Source organism: Dasypus novemcinctus, chromosome 27 (genome assembly GCF_030445035.2).
Source record: "Dasypus novemcinctus isolate mDasNov1 chromosome 27, mDasNov1.1.hap2, whole genome shotgun sequence".
Lineage (NCBI taxonomy): Eukaryota > Metazoa > Chordata > Mammalia > Cingulata > Dasypodidae > Dasypus > Dasypus novemcinctus.
Window position 1 is genome coordinate 51,642,036 of NC_080699.1, and position 15,883 is coordinate 51,657,918.

At 38.0% G+C, this 15,883-nt stretch overlaps 1 protein-coding gene across 1 annotated transcript in view; it reads left to right on the forward strand.

The window, feature by feature from the left end:
• The first annotated feature begins 1,868 nt into the window (after positions 1 to 1,868).
• The window catches only part of LOC131276293 (constitutive coactivator of peroxisome proliferator-activated receptor gamma-like), a 32,327-nt gene continuing 18,312 nt past the window's right edge, over positions 1,869 to 15,883 (forward strand). The window contains 4 exon segments of the mRNA XM_058289246.1: positions 1,869 to 1,883; positions 4,634 to 5,776; positions 5,870 to 6,553; positions 8,121 to 8,301. Coding sequence (XP_058145229.1) covers positions 1,869 to 1,883; positions 4,634 to 5,776; positions 5,870 to 6,553; positions 8,121 to 8,301 — 2,023 coding nt within the window.

Below are 15,883 nucleotides of genomic sequence, written 5' to 3' on the forward strand. Positions count from 1 at the left end.
TGAACAGCACTTGTGTAGAAGACATATTAGTGTATTTGAATGTAGAAAATGGTGTAGATTAAATGGCTAATCATAAAGAAAACCACAGGTCTCCTAATATTCTCAGTGCTCTTAGGGTGAAATGCCTGCGGATCTGAGGGACCAAGGAGCAGGGAAGACCCAGAGCCTGGCCCCGGCCCAGTCCCAGGACACCGAGGTTTCCTGCTCCTCCTGAGGGTTTTCCTCTTAGGAACAGAGTGATTTTCTCTAGTCCAAACAAACCCACGGTATTGTTAAGGATGACAAAACAGTGTTTCTGAAATTGTCCAAAGCACATAGGAGCCTGGTGCCAAAGCCCAGCACAGCGGCCTGTGAGCTGGATGATCCTCATCACGTTGCTTTATCTCTGATGACTCAGTAGCTCAACAGGTGAGCATATTAACAACGGTGTCCACCCTCATGTGCCATTGGAGGGTAGGACTAAATGGAGCATGTAACCACTTAGACTAGTGCCCAGCACAAAGTGCAAACATATTAGGAAGCACTACAGTAACTGTTCAGTCTTCACAATCATGAAATAAGTGGGTCGTTTTTATCGTGTTAGGGAAGTAGAAAGTCTCAATATGTTTCTTAGAAGTGCTATGAACCTTTCTGTCATTGATTTCCAGTATAATTCAAATGTAAGTAAACAATATACACTTTTTAATTTCAAACTACTTAACATACACTTGAATGCACTTTCTACACCATTAGGAGTTAGTCAACTACACTTTTCAAGACTTTTATACCTTTCCTGATGGCTGTCTCATGGTGATTACACTGTCTGAATTGTTTTTGCATATCCAGGTACAATATGGGATATTTTAAGTTGTCCTTTGTGATACAATGTGTTGGGCATTATGTATTTGGAAGCCATGATAATAGATGAATATAAATTTAGCATTGTTCGTCTACCATGATGCAAAATAATCTTAATCTTGAGCCATACATCTTGCCTTCAGGTGTACACTGTTTGATAAGAAGGTAGCCTTTGATGTTTTCAACTTATATGCACCCCCGAAAATCATGTTCTTATAGCTAGCCCATTCCTCTGCATGTAAACCTATTGTAAATAGCGTATTTTGATTAGGTTGCTTCAGTTCAGGCTTGGTCCAATGTGAGTTTTAATCCTTTTAATGGAGTCCTTCATAAAGTACGAATATGATTCAGGATGAATATGAAGTCAAAGGAGAAAAAACACAGAATCAAGAAACTGGAAGGAATTACACCTGGAAAAGAAGGGAGACACCAGCAGATACTGACATGTGCCGTGTCACACGGCCTAGTCCAAGCTGGCTGGCAGTCAAGCTTCCCAGAGAAACTTCTCTCCATGATGCCTTGATTTGGACATTTTTCTCAGCCTCAGAACTACAAGCTTGTGAACTAATAATGTTCTATTGTTAACGGCCAACCCCATTTTATGGTGTCTGCCTGAGCAGCTTAGCAAGCTAAAATGCAGCAGTAGAGCCACAGCAGCTTTTGGTTTGTGCTATATCTATATCATCTATCTATAGATCTTTATCTATATTGTTTTAAATTTACTATCAATGTATATAATTTACATATATTTCAAATAATCTTTCTTATCCACAGAAAGGTCTTGTATATACTTCAGATCTTATATAGGTAAATAATAATATGAAGATGATATTTATACCCTAAGTGCAGTTACTTTAAGTTTCTTCACATGGTGTAGGTTCAATGTTGTCATCAGGATGCAAGATTTAAAATTGGGAAAATCAATCACTGACATCTCATCCCTCCAAACATCAACATCTTCAACAATATATTTATTTGATCATTGCTCTATAGTGCCTTCAGTTAGGCATTCATATTTTCTAGAGTTTATAATGATTAGAGAGTTGGTCCTGTAGTAATATACTCAGCATCCAGAAATAGAATGGTTTTGTTTGTGTGTTTTAGTAGATGCTTCCTATCATATTGAAGAATCCCCTTCACTTATTTCCCCCGAGGTGGCTTCCTGGTCTGTCTGCTCCCCGTGTCCCCTCGTCTTCTTTCTTAGGAAGCACCAGGAATGGAACTGGGCCCTTCCGTGTGGGAGGTCAGCACCCAACTGCCTGAGCCACATCCACTCCATCCATTCACTTTTAATTCGATGAAAGTTTTCAGCCTGAATAAGCTTCGGCATTTATTGTTTTATCTACAGTTAATGTGAAAGTTACATAAATTTTCTCCTTTATTGTTGCATCCTCACTCCAAGAGTCTTAAATGAGATATAACAGCCACCTACAGAATCTCACTTTAATCAAGAAAGGAACCTCCATCAGTCCCCCCCGAAAAAAAAAAAAAAAAAAGGATCAAGTAAATGACAAGGCCTAATCAACTGATAAAACAAGAAATTAATGAGGTGATGGAAGTGTTTCGGTCAACTTTCCATTGAGATCATTGGAACAAGGTTCAAATTGGGATCATAATTAAGTAAAATAAAATGGCCAGATGCTTTGGATATAGCTGGGGGGTCACTGCCGCAGACTGCCAAGGCTGCTGACGCGGGGACCTGAGCGGCAGGCGGCAGCGGCGGGCGGGCGGGCAGAGCCTGGGATCCAAGAACTCCCGGGAGCCCAGAGAAACCTCGGCGGGAAAGGGGGCCGGAGCGCAGCGCGGCGCTCACTACTGCCGCCCCCGGCGGGGCCCCGCACTGCGCTTAAACCCGGGACGAGCTGCCGGCAGCTGCTCTCTGGCCCGCGCGGCCTAGTTTAAAATAAAAAACACAAAATAAGACAGGATCTCTCTATGAGTAAATCTCTGGCACAGCATCATAAATGTGAAGTTGCTTATCCAAACACTTGAAGTTATGTGAAGATTTGCAGCACTAGGAAGAAGTGGTCCCTGCAAAGGAAAGGGGTAGATACAAAGAGAGTGTGCTTCCTGGGGGATGCCTGCCCAGGGGACCAAACTGTAGAACCACGTAGAACATTGTTGAAATAACTGTTATGAGATCTGGTTTCTGTTTCAAAAACTGAAACACCTTGGCTATGTTTCCAAGTTAAATGGTATGTAACAATAACTGTATAATTTGGGGGGTGTGTGTTCATGTATTTAATTGTACTTAATAACAAGACTTCTCCAAATTTCAACATAAAATGTGTGCTATTTATATCCATACAACTTTCCTATCTTTTCCTTATCAATGGCTATTAAACAGATTATATCTATTAGGTGCCCATTAACAATTCAGTGAATTCTTAAAGATAATCCTGTGAGGGTGCCTTTTCTCAATCTGGTAACTTATTTACAGTTTTTTTCATTTGTCAAAATAGAGCGAACGATACTTACTTGTCAGGGTTGTAGGGTTTTTGGCAGTACCAGGGACTGAATCCAGGACCTCGTTCCTGCAGAGCAGGCACTCAGCTCCCGAGCTACAGCAGCTCCACAGTGTCAGCCTTGTTTTTAAGACAAATAGATGATGTCTTTAAAGTGCCTAGTTCTGCCTGGTAGGTAGTCAGTTCACTCTTAATGTAATAGCTGTTTTTAATTTTATGATTTTCCTAACTGATGACTACTGTTATCAGTGCTAATTCTGGGAGAGGTATCATTTGTTCTTGTGTTCCTCTCGGATAGTAAGGATTTTTTTGTTTGTTTTATTTTCTCAAAAAGACATCCTTTTTTAAAACCCTGAAGATAAGAGTGAAATGAACAGACCACTAACATAAAGGGTGTCATCACTGTAAGGGAGTGGGATTTTTTCTGATCGTTGATGGATGTTCTTATCTACTTGAAGAATGGCCACAGAATAAATACTTAGCTTAGGTTTTCCCCAAATTTCAAAATCCAGCTCTTTGAACCACTTTGATCTGTTTAAATTGGAAAATGGGCTGTTTTCCAGTCAGCCACTGTCTCCAATGTTAGAAATATCTGGCATAGTGAATTTTTATGTATGCTTTTTGGGATATCTTTGAGGTATACACGACATAAAGTAAACTATACAGATTTAAAGTGTGCAGTTTGATAAACATAACATACATCTACACCTGTGAAACTATCACCACAATCAAGGTAGTGCACATATCCATGACCCCCCAAAGTTTCCCTTTTATAAGTCCCCCCTTCCATTCACCCCTCTCTCCCCAGACAACCATTCATCTGCTACAGATTAGCTTAATTTTAGATTAACTAGAGTTTTATAAAAATGAAATTATATAATATAGACTATTAGATTTGATCTGGCTTCTTTCAGCAAATTATTTTGAGAATCGTCCATGTTGCATGTATCAATTTATATCTTAGGATTTTAAATTTCACTTCTATTTGAGTTCCTAGATGGGAAATATTAATTCTTTGAAAACTGTTACCTAGATTTTTAATTTGGTTCAGGAATTATTTGAATCTTAGTCTTAGTGAAAATCTTAAGATTGCTACTCTATATTGTCCTTGTGCAAGTCTCACTCACCTTATATTTAGATTAACTTCCTCATGTATTTTAATTGAAAACTTTTTAGGCATTTAACCGGCATATCATGTTACCTTGTTGGCAAGAGTTTCTTGGGAAATAGAGAGTGCATTTAAATATTGTCATGTGTTTACTTTGAAAAAGTTGCCGTATGTCTCGTGCTAATACCATCATTACTAATTCCAGATTTATTTTTCTTTGCAGATCCTTTCCAGGAGTTCAGTTATGGGTGTGAGAGGCTTCCAGGGATTTGTGGGAAGTACCTGTCCGCATATATGCACAGTAGTAAATTTCAAAGAATTGGCAGAACAACACCGAAGCAAGTATCCTGGATGTACTCCGACCATAGTGGTTGATGCCATGTGTTGTCTCAGATACTGGTATACTCCAGAATCTTGGATCTGTGGTGGCCAATGGCAAGAATACTATTCTGCTTTGAGAGATTTTGTTAAAACTTTCACAGCAGTTGGCATCAAGTTGATATTCTTTTTTGATGGCTTGGTGGAGCAGGACAAGAGAGATGAATGGGTGAAACGAAGACTCAAGAACAGCAGGGAGATATCCAGGATTTTTCATTATATCAAGTCACACAGGGAGCAGCCAGGCAGAAATATGTTTTTCATTCCCTCGGGGCTGGCCATATTTACACGATTTGCTTTAAAGACACTGGGTCAGAAAACTTTGTGTACATTACAGGAAGTAGACTATGAGGTGGCTTCTTATGGGTTCCAAAATAACCGTCTTGGAATTCTTGGAGAAGATACTGATTATTTAATTTATGACACTTGTCCCTATTTTTCAATTAGTGAGCTCTGCTTGGAAAGTCTATATACTGTTATGTTCCATAGAGAGAAATTTTGCGAGAATGTGAATCTCAATATAACAGATCTTCCTCTTTTGGCTTGCCTACTTGGCAATGATATAATCCCAGAAGGCATGTTTGAAAGTTTTCGGTACAAATGCTATACCTCTATAAGAGACAGCCTTGACAAAAAAGGTAGCCTTATCCTAGCTGTAGCAGATCATATATCTAAAGTTCTTCACTTGCATCAAGGTGAGAAAAAATTAGAGGAGATGTTACCTTTGGGACCAAACAAAGCTCTTTTTTATAAAGGAGTGGCATCATATCTTTAGCCAGGACAGAAATCTCCATGGTTTTTCCAGAAACTCAGAGGTACAATAACTTTGGACAAGCAAGTAGCATCCATGAGTTCAGACCCTGAATCCAAGCAAGTTCCCATGTGTACAGACCCTAATTCGAAGCAAGAAGTTCCCATGCATACTGATCCTAAATCCAAGCATGAAATTCCCACACGCACTTTCCCTAAATCTAAGCTAGAACTTCCTGTGCGTCCTAACATTAAATCCAAGATAGCTCTCATGCGTACTGACCCTAAATCCAGACTAGGACTTCCAATGCGTCCTAACATTAAATCCAAGATAGTTCCCATACGTATGGACTCTAAATCCAAGCATGAAGTTCCCATGCATTTGGACCCCGCGTCCAAGCGCGAAGTTCCTGTGCGTACAGACCCTGAATCCAAGCAAGATGTGCCCATGCATACAGAACCTGAATCTAAGCAAGACGTTCTCACATATACAGACCCTGCATCCAAGCATGAAGTTCACGTGTGTACAGACCCTGAATACAAGCAAGTTGTTCCCATATGTACAGACACTGAATACAAGCATGAAGTTCCCATGCATACAGATCCTGAAACCAAGCAAGAAGATTCCAGGTGTGTAGACCCTGAATCTGAGCAAGAAGTTCCCATGTGCACAGAGCCTGAATCCAAGCAAGAAGTATCCATGTGTACAGATCCTGACTCCAAACAAGAAGTTCCCATGTGCACAGACCCTGAATCCAAGCAAGAAGTAACCATGAGATCAGACCCTGAAGTTAAACAAAAATTACCCATAGATTCAGATCCTGAATCTAAGCTAGAAGCACTCATGCATATACACCCTGAAATTAAACAAGGTGAATCCATGAATGTGGAGCCTGAAACTAACCAAAGAGTAACCAAGAGTTCAGACCCTGAAATCCAGCAACAAGTAGTTATTTATTTAGCCCCTGAAATCAAGCAAGAAGTAACCATGATTTCAGACCCTGAAATCTTAAAGGTATTTAGATATGCTCACCCAAATTTAATATGTCATGATTGAGAATGTGTCAAATGATGGGTTTGTCAGTGAATATTTATTGAACATATTCAGTGAATATTGAATATATTCAGTGAATATTTATCTCTGCAGTGGCTAAGGACCACAAGAATGGGAATCTATGAGACTAATTAGGGGGTATGGCATAATTGCATGTGAAAATTCAAAATAGAAACTCTATTTGATATTGTTAACATGAATATTACAGGTAAGAGTTCTAGGAATTAGGAGAGAGATCACTGTGGGTTAAGATAATTAGGGAAGGTATCGAAAGAGGTAGAACTGGAGCCAGACCTTAATGGGACCAAAAGTTGCTTTGAAAAGGCAGAGTCTTAGGGTATGGGAGAGCACTAAGGGTGTAAAGTTGGGAATCTTTTTATCTCTTTGAGGAACATAACAATAGTCAGGCTGGGGCATGGGGTTTAAGGGGAGAAAAATTTGAAAAGGTAAGCTTTGCAGCTTACCTTTAATTACAGATTGGGAATTCGAATTTATCTGCAAGTAATATAGACTCTCAACAGAGCTTCAGAAGTAACATTAGATATTGAACTTGCAAACTAGGTAGCAGTTTGCCAAAAGGACAGGGTGGGGAAAGGATGCCAAACAGAGCTAACAGCAAAAATCTGGAGATAAGAGAGTATGCCTGAGGCATAGAGATAGTACCTGCCTTGACTTGGTATCCGTGAGCAAACCCAGTGCATGCTTAGTTACACATGAGCCATAATTCCCTACCGGCGTGTAAGGCAATCATTCTGGACCCTTTGGATTCTGGCTGAATCACAGTGGTTTTATAAGGATAAAAATGATGTATAATGCTAGAAAAGTAAACGGAAGCCTTAGAACGGGAGGCCTTGAAAGTTATGGTGAAGAATTTGAGGAGCCATTCAAATGTTTCAAGGAGGATGGTGACTGGCCCTCTCTTTCCAAGAAAATAATATGACACTAGTGCAAAGGATAGGTTGGAGTCAGGGAGAAAATGAGGCAGAGGTTTCAGTTAAGAGCGTTTAATAGTATAGGAGAAAAGCAATGAACACTTGATTAGTATGAGAGTATCAAGTAGACCAGGGGTTCTTAACCTTTTCTTGTTGCACGGACTCCTTTGCCAGTCAGGTGAAAAGCACAGACTCCTTACTAAGTCCACCCTATGCTGTGTATTATTTAATAAATATGCCATATCAGCACCAACATGTCCCCACAAGAATTTTTTTTTATTCAAGCTCCTTTACCCCTTGTTAAGAACCCCTGAAGTAGACAAACTGATGAGCTACTGCAGAGGTAAATCTGGTAAGACTGATAGATGATTGGAGCAAGGAGGAGCGAGAGTCATAGAGATGAAGTTTGGAGGCTGGAAGCCCAGAGGAAAGGAAACAAATACCAGCTTGCCATCATGAGTTCAAATGGCAATTATTCCATTTCTGAGTGCCTTAAGAAAAAACGCATAGGATACGGGGGTGGGTATTTTTTATTTGAAGGTTACTAGTTTGTTTTCAAGGAAACCTCAGTTGAACTGTATTTAAATTTTGAACAGATTGCTAAAGCACATCATGTCCAAGCTGAAAGCTATCTGGTGTACAATATTATGTGCAATGGAGAGATTGAGTGCAGCAACACCTTGGAAGATGAGCTCGATCAAGCTCTACTGAGCCAGGCCTTCATTTACCGTCCTGTTCGACAGTGTGTTTACTCACTCATTTTGGGAGAATGTAGAGGTACGAATTAGTCTCTCTCGGTAATGGTTCTACATGGAGTCGAAGCCAGAGAAGCTGGCCAGATGAAACAGTGCATTCTTCCAGGACCCCAAGACAATTAAAGGGGATTTGGTTCTCCATCAAATCTATAATTGAGAATACCATTCACATCTGTAAAAAATTAAGGATAAATGCCATGGGACGTTTATATATAATTAGCAAGCAGTTGATCAGTATTCATTAAATGGAGAGTGCATTGTTTCTATAAAATGTCATATTTTTAGGCTTTAAAAGAATTTGTGTTTTTAAAAAAAGTAAGGATTCTTTCCTGCTATAGGAATGTAGGGTATGTTTATTATTAGAAGACAATGCGTACTTAGTCTCCCCTCAAAATGTGATTTTCATAAAATAATTTTGCAGAATCTAGTATATCATATTTTTAAACATAAACAAAAAATGTTTTGTGGAAAAGAAAATACTGCTTTATGTCTTTGAAATTAAGTTTGTTTTTTTACCCATCTGTATTTCCATTGTGCGCTAGCAGTAAGAGTAGAGGAAGAATCCTCCATGACCAGAGCAGTGAAAAAGGAGAAGACCTTCAACACCAAGTATAAAGTTAATCAGCGCTCTATAACCTTCTACTAGAATAGTTTAGGGGGATAAGGAATATAGAAGAACACTGCATAATTAGAATGCAGGGATGCTTAATGCATTTACTTACCTCTTGGGTAAGGCCTAGCTCATGTCACAGACTGACTGGTACTTTATAGTCTGATCGGAGAATGCTTTGATAAGAAATGTGGTCTAACAAACTATTATCAGTACCAGAGGGAGAAACATTCAAATCCTGGTGAAAGAACATCTGTGACCTGTTTGTGTAAACACCATTATTTCCAAACATATCAATATTAATATTATTCTAGAAAGTAAATATTTAAATAATCTAGAGGTGATAATAGAATCATCAGAATAAAATGTTGTAATTATTTCTTTTTTGAGGTGTGGGGCATAGAGTATTCACTGAATTCCAGTTTTCATTAGCTTCAGCACTAACTATCATGTAGTACTTTCTCCCATATGTACTGCAAGAGGTCAAACACTTATGTGATCAATGGACAACATAAGAAATATGTTTAAGATGATTTTTAAAAACCAACAAAAACAGAAGCAAAAGAACCTATGTAATAAACTTTGAGGCCAAATATTGTGTAAATTTTTTTTCTTTTTCTTTTGTGGCTCTGTGCCCATTCCTTATTTGTTAACTTGAATGGTGGCAAATTTACACTAATGAATTAAAAATATATATCTTCAACATGAAAATTTTTTCACATTATACAATCGTATTGACCTGGAATTGTTTTAGAGTATGTCATTAAATGAGATAAAGATATATAAATTTTTATAGTTTATTTTTCAATTTCATATTTTGTTCATTCATTTCTAGCCATATAGATACCTTTATTATATCACTACATAAACAGTAAAAACTATTCAAATTGAGCTCACCTTCACAGTTGATCTTTGTTTTCCTTCATTCTTAATATTTTGAAGTTTTACAATATTAGTATTAAATTTTATTATGAAAATAAAATGCTGCTTTTACTGTTTTATTTACAATGTTAGTAATGAAACTTATTCTGTGTTACTTGCTTGGCCTAGTTTATTCCATGTGCATTAAATAGTTGTTAATTGTAGTGTTCGATAAATATCAAGTGTTAATAGAGTTATTCAAGTCTTATGTCCTTACTGATTTTCTGTCTACTTTCCTTAGTTCCTGAGAGAAGAGTGTTGAAATCTCCAGATGTTATTGTGGATTTGTCTATTTCTTCCTTCAATTCTATCAGTTTTTGCTTCAGGTATTTTGAAGCTCTGTTATTAGGTGCATATACATTGAGGATTGTTATGTTTCTGAATGAACTGACCTTTGTAACCTTATACAATTTCCCTCTTTTTATCTGGTAATACTCTGTGTTCCAAAGTTGGTTATGTCTGATATTAATGCATGCATTCTACTTTTCTCAAGATTAATGTTTGCATGGTGTATCTATTTCCTATCCTTTTACTTTAAACTGTTTCTTTATAAGTTCATCTCTTTTAAACAGCATATCTCTTCTTTTGATTGGACAATCAACCCTTTTGATTGTCAATCTTTCTTTTGATTGGACTGTCTATATCATTTACATTTAATATAATTATTGACATGGTTGGGTTTTGGTCTTTTTTTTTTCTTATATTTTTCCTTATTTTCCCCTTTTCTGACTTTATTTTGAATTAGTTGAATATTTTTTAAAAATATTTTGTTTTATCTCCCTTACTAGGTGATTTCAATTAGCTATTTATTTTTAATGCTTGCAGCATTTACAATGTGCATTTTTAACTTACTGAAATTTGCTTTCAAATAATATTGCCACATATAATGGTAATATAAAAAAACCTTACAACAGTGTACTTTGATTCTCTCCTCACTTTTGCTGTTGTCTATGTTTCCTGTATTTTTAAAAACTATTTATTGTGAAACAATTAGACTCCCAGGGGGTTGCAAAAATAGTGCATGGAGTCCTATGTACACTTTACCTAGCTTGCCCCAAAGGTGGCATCTTATATAACTGCAATATTATATCAAAATCAGGACACTGATATTGGTACAATACTGTTAAGTAGACTACAGACCTTATTCACTTTTCACCATTTTTATATGCATTTGTGTGTGTACATGTGCATGTGTGTGTGTGTAGTTCTTTGCAATTTTATTGTATGTATGGATTCACGTACCACCACTGCAATCACAATACAGAACTCTTTGGTTATCACAGAGGAAATTCCTCATACTACCCTTTTGTACTTGCCTCCCTCTCCCTGCCATCCCTATTCCCTGGCAACCACTAACCTGTTTTCCATATTTATACTTTCGCAATTTCAAGGTTGTTATATAAATGGAAGCATATCATTTGTAACACATGTTTTAAGCTCCATAAAACATTGTTTTTAATGTTACTTTACATAAACTTTCTGTGAAGGGCCAGATGATAGTCTCTGTTGCTACTACTCAATCTGCTCCTTTAGTGCAAAAGTGGCCATAGACAATACAAAGATAAATCAGTGTGGCTGTATTCCAATAAAACTTTATGTAATTTTCCCATACCATGAAATTGGAGTTTTATATAATCTTCCTGCATCACAAAATATTATGATTTTGATTTTTTTTCAACCATTTAAAAATGTGAAAACCATTTTTAGCTTACAAGCTCTACTAAAATAAGAGGCAAGCTGAATTTGGCCTATGGACTATAGTTTGCCAACCCCTGCTTTAAACAATTATCTTTTTAAGAAATGTGGTGTGGGTGTTAATTTTGAGTTTTTTCCTAATGAAAATCTTATTTCACATTTATTTCAGAAGTTCCGTATGGATATGATAGTTTTGTGGGGGGTTTTTTCTTCCCAGTGCTTTAAAGATGTCATTATATTGTCTCCTGGCTTTTATTGTTAATTATAAGATGGCAGCAGTCATTCTTATTGTTGTTGCCTTTATGTAATGTTTCTTTTTTTTCTCTGTTTTCAAGATTTTATTTTCTTAATCACGTTTTTTTTTAGCAATTTGATTAAGATATACTTTGGAGTGGTGTATGTTGTATTTATCCTGCTTGGGGTTCTTGAGAGTCTTGGATCTGTGGTTTATATTTCCTGTCAAATTTGAAAAAAAAGGAGGCATTATTTCATCAAATATTTGCTTCTGCTTCAACCTCTTTCATATCTCTGTCTGGGCCTCTAATTACTTATATATGTTATGTGTTAGATTGAATTATATACCCTAATTTAGACATGTCCTTAATATTAATCCACATCCCTGTGGTTGTGAACCCATTGTAAATAGGACCTTTTGAAGATATTATTTTTAGGTAAGCTGTATCCAGCTAAACCAGGGTGGGTCTTCAACCACATTACTGGTGGTCTTATAAGAGAAGGCCCCAGGGAGAAGCCAGTCAGCAGGAACCCTTAAGAGGAAAGAGAGGACATCGCCACATGACAGGGAAGCCAAGGAACCCAAGAATTGCTCGCCAGCCGGAACACTACCAACCCTGGGAGGAAGCAAGCCTTTAAGCCTCTGAAACCGTAAGACAATACATTCCCATGGTTTAAGCAAACCCATTGTGTGGTATTTGTTATGGTAGCCTGGCAATCAAAGACATGGTATGTGACTTCTTAATGTCCCTCAGGTCATAGAGGCTTTCCTGTTAAGACTCTTTTTTTCTCTGTGCTTTGATATGAATAGGTTTTATTGCCTTGATTTCAAGTTCACCAATTTCTTCTTCCACAATGTCTAATCTGCTATTAACCCTGTCCAGTGAAGTTGTCATTTCAGATATTGTATTTTTCACCAGTTTTTTTCTTTCATGTCTCTTTCCTGTCTTCATGTTTTTCTTTAAATCCTTAAGTATATTCAAAACATAATAGCTCTGTAAAGTCCTTATCTCCTAATTCTATCATCTCTGTCATTTTTGGGTCTATGTCTGTTTATTGACTTCTCTCCTCTAATGTATCCAGACATTTTTGGTTATTCTTATGTGTAATATTTTTGTGTTATATACTAAAACATTTTGGATGCAATAAAGAGCATTGGGATTTGTTCTGTAAAGCAGTTAATTTACCTTATCCTTTTGGGGTTTGTTTTACAGCATTAGTAGGGCCAGTCTATAGTAACCATTACCTTAGACCTAGAGAGGCCCTATTTTTTTTTTTTAAGATTTATTTTATTTATTTATCCCACCACCACCCCTTGCCATTTGCTTGCTGTCTGCGCTCTGTATCCTTTCACTGTGCATTCTTCCGTGTTTGCTTGTCTCCCTTTGTTGTATCATCTTGCTGCACTAGCTCTCCTCAGGTGCAGCCCATCAGCTCTCCACAGGCGCAGGCTAGCTTGCCTTCACAAGGAGGCCCTGGGAAGTGAACCCAGGGTTTCCCATATGGTAGACAGGAGCCCAGTCATTTGAGCCGCACCTGCTTCCCAAGAGACCCTACTTCTAATACATGAGCTATCAACTGAGTGCTCAGGGTGTTTGACAAGGTTTCTTACTTTGGCTGGTGGGAAATCCAATGTCTTCAAGCCCTGTGCAAGCACCATTAGTTGTTCAGCTCATGGCTTCCAGAAGTTATTCTTTGCCTGACCTCACTGAGTCTTGCCCTATGCATGTATAACTTATTATTCATCCAACATCTCAAAGGCACTTCTAGGAAGATTTCTGGAATACTGTTTCTGCCTAGCTTGCTCACTCTCTGTCTAGCTCGCCCTCCCCTCTCTTCCCTTTCCCTCCTCTTCCCCTCCCCCCCCCCCCCGCCATACTCTACCCTGCAAGTCCCAGCTATCTCAATAGCCTTGATCTCCATCTCTGTTCCTTCATCCTGGAGAGACTGTCTTGGTCTACTAGGCATCACTTTCTTTAAGCTGCAGTCTGGAAAGTGCCTTTGGTTGGAAAACTGGAGTGATTGTGGATTTTGCATTGTTTTTCTTCTCCCAGGATCATAATCCTTGCCCATTGTCCAACTTTTTAATGCGGTTACTTCAAAAGTTTGTCCAGCTTTATAGTTATGATAGGAAGACCAATCTGATAGCACTACTCCCTCATGGCCAAAAGCAGAGTCTATCTACAGGATTTTCAGTCATTGTTCCATTGTCATTTGGCATCAAGTGTGGCTAATGAAGTCTAGTGCTAGATTGATTAATGTCCCTTTTTTGGTGACATTTTTCTCTTGGAAAATTTTGAGCTATTATCTTTATCCTTTATGTTTAGAAATTTTCCTCTTCTATACTACCTCTGTTTTCTGTTACTAGACTTGCAGTTAGATGGATGTTGGACTTCCTAGATTGATAGTCTATGATTCTTCATATTTTAATTCCAGTTTTTGCCTTTTTGTTCTACATTATGGGACAATTTGTCAACCTCACTTTTCAGTTGAGGAAAAATACCCCTCTTTCCAGCTAGACCTGCTTTTCCCAGTGCCCTCAACTGAATGTACTGCTCTTTGCTTTTCTCTGTTAAAGCAGCTCTGCTGAAATTTTTTGGCTTCTGTGTGACACCACCTTCTCCTGGTTATCTTCCTTTCCTTCCTTGGCTTCTGCGTCTTTGTCTGGCACCTACATTTCCTTGATTGACTTCTACATGTTGTAGTTTCTAGGAGCTGGGTCTTTGGGGTCCTCTTATGCCCATTCACTCACGTTGCTTAAACTTTATCCATGTTGGCAGAAGCCACATTTATATTTCTGGCTCAGGCCATTCTTCTGAACTCCAGGCATGTACCTGATTAACGCTCTTCAATCCCCCAAGTCCCACCTTAAAGTTAACTTTCTCCAGTTCTTCCCATATTCCCGAGTCAAAAGTAAGTTCCTCTCTCAAAGCACCTTATGCTTTTCATTCTCAGACTTATAAAAGTTTGTAATTACATATTTATTTGTGCAGCTTTTGGTCTAATATATCCCTTCCCCTCTGGGCTGCAAGCTGAATTGCTAGGGGATGTTTTTTGTTTGTTTGTTTGTTTTTGGAATATGGTTTTACATCCTTTAGCCTTAATGATGAACCTGCCTCTAGGTGTACTGTGGGCCTTCAAAAGAGAGTAGTTCAGGGAGCGTTTGTAGCTCAGTGGTTGAGCACCTGCTTCCCACGTACAAGGTCCCAGGTTCAGGGAGTGTTTATAGTGTTATTTGCTGCACTTGGCAGATTTCTTGGTGTGAATTAGGTAATCAATATGTGTTTGTAGAATGTAGGTTTAAAATATGACCTTTTCAGGAATATTTGCATTTAAGGAGCCATTCCTTAGAAAAGAATGACTAACAACTGAATTTCAGACACATGTGGGAGAAATTTGTGACTCTCATATCCCATTAGGTAAGCAGCTGTCTCCAAGTGAAGCTAGCAGGTGGGAGCTCACTACTAGAAAGTGAGATTTAAAATCAAAAGTCCCTTTAAACTATATCGTATGGGCTGTAAGCACTAGAGCCAGTCTTTTAAATATGCACAACGAGCTCTGAACCAAAAGGTTTTAAGTCACAGACATTGAATTGATACGTTAATACATCAAAATTCCTAATTATGGGTGCAATTTGGATAACTGACCTATTGGACACACCAGTTCATCTAATTATATTATAGTATCACTTCCTACATTTTTAATATAGTTGAGTACACAATGTTTAGCTTTACTAGATGGCTTAGTGGTCAAAAAGGGGAAAAGAAAACTTGAAATGGCATACACATCCACAGCCCTGAATCTGGCTTTTAACTCTTTTTGTATTCTCTCTGAATGATATTCTTAGCTTAAAGCACTTCATAAAACTTTACAAATTTGAGGAAATAGAAGAGATTCAGGAAGGTATAAGAAGCAGAATCTATTCTCTTCTCTCTTACCACTCACACAGTTGTGGGCAGCCTTTAACAATGGCTCCAGTTCCTTTAAGGCAAGGGTCCTTGTCATTCTCTCCTTCTCACCTAGCTGAACTTCTAAAAAATCCATAGATAATTTGGAGAAATCAGGTAGCATTGTTATGGAGATACACATTAGCCTTCTGAGTAAACAGTCACTGCCCAGTTGGTTTAACACTTTACAGAGCTGC